Consider the following 7,767-nt stretch of genomic DNA (forward strand, 5'->3'; position numbering starts at 1 on the left):
AAAAAATTTTTAAAGGAAACATTAAAGTCATTAAGTATTCAATAGCTAATGTGGATAAGTGCTAAAGAAGTACAGGTCTCAAAGCCAGTTAGTAACAGAGACGGAACTCAAACTGTATCCCCAGTTCTAGTTACTAAATGAACTGTGTGGCCTCAGCTGAGGCTAAAAGCAGCTGGATTTTCTTTAGGCAAATGCTGATTAAGTTATTATGTTTAGAGGAAATAATGTGCAGTTACATCTATTTTTATTGAAAAAGTAGTTCCCATGCATTCACAGAATATGCAAATAGACTACTCACATAAAAATCTTTAAAACTTCATCAAAGTTGAGAAAAAAGAAAACTACCTTCAATTTACTTCTATGAGTACGTATTTTACTTGTTTGAACGTAAACCCTTTTTGACAAATAGCTTTTCAATGAAAATTTTTCAGTCTCCCTGCTTTTAATCTCTTCTAATTCAAATCTAAAATTATCTTTTTTAAAAAACGCTGCCATGCCAAGGGAATAATGTGCTATTTTTATAAAAAGGCAACTTGGATGATGTCTCTGCTTTAAATTTTCCTTGTTTCCCAATGCCTACGGCAGATCCAACAAAGCCTTAAGTCCTGAAAGTCCTCTCAGGCTGACCGTCCCCTGCGGTCGCCGAGAACTTCCCACCCCTCTGCGTCCCCTCCTTAACCGGCGCAGCATTGCTCTTTTCCACGCACATCAGGAGTCTGAAAATGCAGCTCTTACATTTCCTCTTGCCTGTAGCCCTGATCTAAGCATAAAATACATTTTATAACATTAAAGACTGAAAGGCTATATAATTAAATGTAGAAAAACCCCAGAAAAGCATAGAAATTTAAAACCTGCAGATATCTTAAAATAATTCAAAGGCATCTCACCCTCATGCACTCCCAGTCGCTGGTTTTATTCCTCTGCCAAAGCTCTGCGCTCCTACCTACAACAGTGAGATGAGGGGGGCCACGGAAGGAAAGGCTCGAGAGATCTGAGTGGCCCCGGGAGGACAAACAGCAGCAGTACGGCATACCTGGGAGACCCCTTTTATTCTCGGCCATCTTTTCAGGACCTTTCCCTTGAGTCTCACTTACTTTGTTTAGTTTTGCTTTGGTGGTGGTGTGGGTAGGTTATTATTTTATGTTTGTTCCTTTTGAGAGTTCTTATTTGCTTGCTCCACGATTTCCACTGGATTTTTATTTAGAATATACCTGTGATCTGACAGCCTGGCATCTGCAATTTGGCTACCAAATTTAATTTGTACGGCCTCAAGGCACACAGGGAACTCTGACCTTGGAGGTAAAGTAATGTATTTCAGCAAGACTGAAGCTACTATGAACTGAAGCACAAATAAAAACATCCAGAAAAGTAAGGAAAAAAATAAGTCACTTCTCTTTTTCCATTTAATCATCTTGGTTCATGTCAGCCCACCTGTATGAAGGAGTCTCCCGAAGGGGTACTGATTAGCATATGTAAAATCCTGCAAGTATTTCTGAACAACGTGTGAACTGGGAAGGAAAAAATACCTTGGATAATGTTTCACTAATTACACTCATAACTCTCTACTTTTACTAACAAAATAATGATTAGCAGCTAATTTTTAGGCCATTAATTGATGGTGTGTATTAGTGATTAAAAATGTGTATGGTTATTATACCTAAAGATGGAAAGATTTAATTAATGAAAAGAATGGACACTTTTTTATATTTTAATAAATAAATGTTGTAGAAAAAAGTATATTGCGGTAAAAACAACAATCCCATCGTAAGGTTTTTTTGTTTTTGTTTCTGTTTCTTAGTTGTAGTTTTTATTATAAATCTTTAGTATAAATATTTTTTAAGTAAAAGAACCTGGCTTTTAGCGAACCATTTTCCTACAGATTATCAAGAACACTGGTCATGAATGCAAAGCCCTGCATATCATTATGTGAAACATGTATGCATTCAGAATGTCTACTTGGTGGCTTTCTTTGCTCGAAGCTAAACAATTCATTAAACGAGCTGCTCCTGAATGGGCGATCAGAACAAGCATAAGCTGCCTTCTGTGGAGTTCTATTGTGAAGCTGTACTCGTTTGTGTCCTCTTTGAAGTCGTAAAATGAAACCCTTATGCTCATATTAAAAGCATAAGAAAGACATCTATTATGTCAATAGATTTAAAACACGGCCTTAGACACAGTGAGAACCACTCCGCACTGGCACTCTTATAATAGCAAAGGTTAAGAAGTGCATTCCCAGGGAAAACTTCCAAAGCCTTACATACCATTATATCCAAAAACAAATGCCATCACAGTGTTTGGAACTATAGTTTACAGACACCTACAATCTCAAATAAATCCTTTCTAATCCTATTCTTTTGTCCAGATTTTACACTTTGATGATGACTGCCGGTGCTTTTTCTCTACTATATGACCGTATGTCATTCTGTGAAGAATGAAAACCCACATACATACATGGACATGATTCTTAAAAGATAACTTCTATACACTGTACAAGTAAAATATTTTACTAGTAACAGTTTATCCTTTTAGAAATGCATTACTCAGAGGTTCCAATCTAGGAATCTCCAGCAGCCTGAGTTTTGTAGAGGAAAACATGAAAAACCTACTTCTCTCTACTTCTCTTATTGGAACTATAAAATTGACAAACATCACCTTGTAAAGTGATGCGGGAGTTGTCTATATCTGTGTTTATACCCTGGAGAAACTCTCAAACACAGGAAATGAGTACAAGAACACTCATAGCACCACTGTTTATATCCAAAATTACAAACAACCCAGAAGTTCTGCAGAAAATAACTGGAACTGAAATATACTCAGACAACAAAAATGAACAAACTGTTGGCATATACATCAAAATAGATGAACCCAGGCCAGGGATGCAGCTCAGCAGCACAGCACCTGCCTGGCAAGTGTGAGGCCCTGAGTTCAATTCTTGGTACATAAGAAAAGAAAAAAAAAAAGATGAACCCCAGAGGCAATGCTGAACAAAAGGAACATCTCATAGAAAGCTATGTACAATTTATTTCCATTTATATAAAGTTAAAATCATGTAAAATTGAGCAATGTAATATGTTACTTAGGTTCAGTTGTTTTTTAATCTAAAATTATGCTAAGCAAAACTAAACTACATGAGTTGTAATTAACAGATTGAAGTAAAAATCTTCTATTACCTGTTGTAAATCCCATATACTGGCTATCTTTTTTAGTTTAAATTTAGCTTACTACTAAACAGTACCTATAGACAGATTAATTTCTAGTGGATGCTTATAGGTTAAAAATTGTTTAGAATATCAAATACTTCAACATGTAAGATATTCCATGTGACCTCACTTATACGTAAAATCTAGAAGAGCTGAACTCACAAAAAAAAGAGCAGAAAGGTGGTTATCAGGAACTCGTGGGGAAGAGATGCGAAGATCTTGGTTAAGGGATGTAAAATTTCAGTGAGGTGGAAGGAGTAAGTTCCTTGTACAAGAAACTTGTACAACCCAGTGACTACAGTTAATAACAATGTGTTGTATTCTTAAAAATCTCTGAGTAAATTTTAAGTGTTTTCACCTCAAAGAAAGATGAGTGATTATGCAGCCTGAGGTGGACTATGAAGCAGCCCTGAGCAGGACTTAAATTAACCAGTTGGCTTTTCATGTGTACTTGTGAGTTTGTCCAAAGCCTAGGCATCTTGTCTGGTGATGGGCAGTGGACTCATAGTAAGTGAACCTCTGTGAGTCACTCATCCCCCAAGGCCTGTAATGGTGGGTGAAGACCTAAAGCCTCAAAGGATAAGACAAGATCACAGCCAAGGACACCTTGTTCCAACCTCAAATAGACAAAGACTGTAGCTTCAGGCATCTCACAGCTAGGTAGAGACCTTCTGGAGTTACCGTAGCTCTCCTAGATTAACATAATGCCTTACTTGGAGAAGTCCTTCAGCACTTCCTGTCCTTCTTGAGTATTCTCCTCCCTTGTTCTGCTAACTAAATAAATGAACATCCCAAGGATGTTATCTTGGTCTTACCCTCTAGAGAATCTCAAATTCTATGAGAGGGTTTTGATCCTCTTGGAGCCCTGAAATCATTCCACTTGTCTCTTTTATTTAGTCTTTGCTGTCTACTCACTTGGGAGATTATGGACCTGATCAGCCTGCAATAACTAAAGGATAATATTAACCCAATAGAGTGAGATAATTTATGTTAATTAGTTTGATTTAGCCATCCCATAATGTACACATATTTCAAAACAGCATGCTGTACATGAAACATATATACACTTTTTGTCAATTAAAAACAAATTCATTAGAAGTAAATACATTTTTAAGGAAAACATAAATGCTAACCTACAAAGAGATTTAAACAGTATCATAGTCTGACTGAAAAGAGTTTTGCTTCATAGTTTACCTGAAACTGCACAAGGCCTGTGAGACTGTAGAAAAGACTTCCTCTTTAATTCCTGTCTGTATATAAGATGTGGCTTGTTGTGGTCATCCTCCTGTTCATGCCCATCTGCCCTCAGGATAGGTTCTAAGAAATAGTCACCATCGTGTGCTTTAAATGTTCCCATCTGAAAAAAAAACATAAGTGACAGTCAGTTTCTTCCCAACAGCCACTAGGAGTATATGGTGTCACAGGTTAAAATACGCATACAGGGTGGAGAAGGGGCTCAGTGATAGAGCCCTTGCCTATCATGTGCAATAAACTGGGATGGATCCACAGGACAGCAACAACTCAAATAAAATACAATTAAATGAGTGCACAGAGTAATGAGGAAAGCCTGTTCATTAATTCCCATCAATTGAACATTAAGTTTCCTCTCCACGGCTCATTCATCTGTCTCTACTCTTAATGAAGATTAGATAATACACAGACTGGCAGAACAGAGATGAAAGGTATTCCAGATTATGGATAATGGCATAAAGACCTCAAAATGGAAGAGATATCTAAAGTCATCTATAAATAATAAAGCTTGTTTGTTTAGGCCTATGTAAGGTTATACTATAACACAAGACTTTAGAAAGTAGGGTGGGGTCAGATTGAAGATGTTGAACGTGGAATCTGTCAACAGGGTGAAGTGTTTACAAAGAATCCAACAAGTCCGAATCCCAGGATCCAACACCAAACTTGCTATTTGATATCTCCACTTACAAAACATTCCCCACCTTAATATGTCTGAAGAGGAACACATTATTTCTGGTTCCAACCTGCCGGTTTTGCAACGTTCCCTACTTCAGTAAATGGGCACAGCATTGTAAAGTTGTTGAGACCATAAAATCCATGAAAAAATGAAGACTCCTTCCCTGAAACCACACATTCCATCCACCTGTAAATCTCGATGCCTCAATCATCAGTGTTCAACCAAAATTGAATGACTAGCCCCAAACTTTTACTACTACGTCCATGATCAAAGAGAACATCTTATCTCCTAAAAAATATCAAAAACCTTCTATAATCTACTGTCCATACAGTAGCCACAGTAATTCTTCTCAGGAGAAGAAACTGGGGGAGGAAAAAGGCAAATAAAAATAATTAGGATGTATTATGTCCACACACCAATTCTCCATGATGTGTAATCATTATGTACTGCAAACATGTACTAGTAAAAATTTTATAAGAATCTAAAAATTACTGTGGCCATTTACCGAAGCTTGGATCATGCAATTATGCTAGGAAAAAAATGACTATCCACATTATTCAATAAAATCAAATAAAACACCTCACTACAATTTGTGTGTTAGAGGAAGACAACCAAAAACTAAACATTTCCATTTGCCTGGTTACTTACTAGCAAAGGAACTCTGGAAGGATTCATTAGAAACAAACCAGGTAGAAATGAAAGTCAATGGGAGGGTGCAGAATGAACCAGGTAAGACGCCCTTGTTAACTCGGATACTTCATACATGCTGCTTCTACTGGCTAAAATATTTGCTTACTCACCACTCTTCACCTCACCCCTCTACCTCCTCACACTCAGTTTGGATAACTCCACCTCATCCCTTCCAGACTGAGCTTAAATAGAAACTACTCAGAAAGTTTTCCTTGGACCAGGAATCTAGGAAGCCACATATCTACCCCTCCTCCTGAAAATAGATCACATCTGCCTGACTTCCTCAGTACATTTTATTGTATGCTGTATTTATATATTTGACTCCTATGTACAACTACAAGAGTAATCAAAAGATACACTTAAATTTTTTTAAAACTTATTACAATAAAGATACACTGACAAGAATGATGGGATAAGTAGCTTGAAATAAAAGGGAGTACTTGGAGGGGGATTAATGGCAGTGTGTCTTTTACTATAATAAATATCTTATGATCACTCTTCACTGATCAAATGTTTACAGAACTTTCTATCAAATACAAATACAAACATTATGGTGCATTTTCATTCACCAGATCTGGCACCATGTGGCTTCCGGCTCTTCCCCAAACTCTAATGAGCATGAAAGCTAAACAATTAAAATTGATGCAGGAAGTCAAGGCAGCCACAATAGCATAACTAAAGACAAAAGGAAGATTTCCAGAACTGCTGCAAAAAGTAGCAAGAGGGGTGGGGATATAGCTCAGCAGCACAAGCGCCTGTGTGGCAAGCGCAAGGTCCCAAGTTCGATTCCCAGTACCAAAAAAAAAAAAAAATCAATAACTTCTAGGGCTAGGGATATAGCTCAGCAGCACAAGCACTTGCCTGGCAAGTGCAAGGTCCTGAGTTCGATCCCCAGTACCCAAAACAAAACAAAACAAAAAACTAACTTTTACAAAAAGTAGCAAGAATGATGGGATAAATGTCTGTGAAGCAAGAGGGAATATTTTCAGGGGATCAATAGCATAGTGTCTATTTTTAAAATTTTTAAATTTAAAAATCCACTGTATTTTTTGAACACACTTCCTATTCTCCCCCTGCTGGACTGGAGGCTTATATAAGTAGGGCAATTCCATTGCCTGCTAGAGTATCTTAACACACAGCGGACATGGTACATGGTATTTTTGATCCTAAAAAGCAATTTCCTACCTTTATAAGCTAGACTTACGCTCAGCAGAGGTGAGGCATAAGTTTGGAAACACAATATAATTCATAAACTTGAGTGAAAATATTACATCTTTATTTTCATTCACCTGTAACTAAAATTTAGCATTTCTTTCAACCACGAATGAAGGCAACACACCCACACGACGTTGCCAGGGGAAAGTACAGAAATTTTCATCAGAGGAAAATGTATGCATTTTCTCAGATTGCTGTTTGGGTTCATCAGTGCTTCAAAGTTAAAATTAGGTCTGAAATACATCTTAATATTTTATATGCTAATAAATAAAAAAGGTATAACTGTGAAACTTCTTGATGACTGCATTTCAATGTAACTGGCTGATTCTGTATTTCATTTTAGGGATATTAAAACATTATGTGAGAAGGGCGTCACTGATTAAGTACGGAAGGGTTTGAGCAAAAGTGGGAAGAGAGAGGAGAATCAAAGCCACAAGTCTGGAAGATTAACAACAGAATTACACGGCTCAGGCAAGACCAGTATGGAGAACGCTTTGGCCACCCACATATGAAATAGTAAGTACTTTTATCCTACTGGTCTGTCCAGAAAGTAAAAAGAGCCCTTACATGTTGAACTAACACAGACAGATCCCTCCCTAGTCAGGTGACAGTAAATCATTCAGGGTAGGCATTAATATTAATAGCTAATTCCAATGCAGGGATCAGACATCCTTCATTCATATATGTTGTTCATTCCATATGTAGTGAATTGACAACTGGTGGGCAACTTATAAC

The 7,767-nt window shown here is 37.2% G+C and overlaps 1 protein-coding gene across 1 annotated transcript in view; it reads right to left on the minus strand.

Moving 5' to 3' along the window:
- Adamts20 (ADAM metallopeptidase with thrombospondin type 1 motif, 20) overlaps nt 1-4,557 on the minus strand; it is a gene marked incomplete at its 5' end in the record, with an annotated part of 162,387 nt that extends 157,830 nt beyond the window's left edge. Inside the window, 1 exon segment of the mRNA XM_005406579.2 lies at nt 4,395-4,557. Coding sequence (XP_005406636.1) covers nt 4,395-4,557 — 163 coding nt within the window.
- Nucleotides 4,558-7,767: the final 3,210 nt, after the last annotated feature.

The sequence above is a fragment of the Chinchilla lanigera genome, unplaced genomic scaffold (genome assembly GCF_000276665.1).
Source record: "Chinchilla lanigera isolate Chin_1 unplaced genomic scaffold, ChiLan1.0 scaffold00099, whole genome shotgun sequence".
NCBI lineage: Eukaryota > Metazoa > Chordata > Mammalia > Rodentia > Chinchillidae > Chinchilla > Chinchilla lanigera.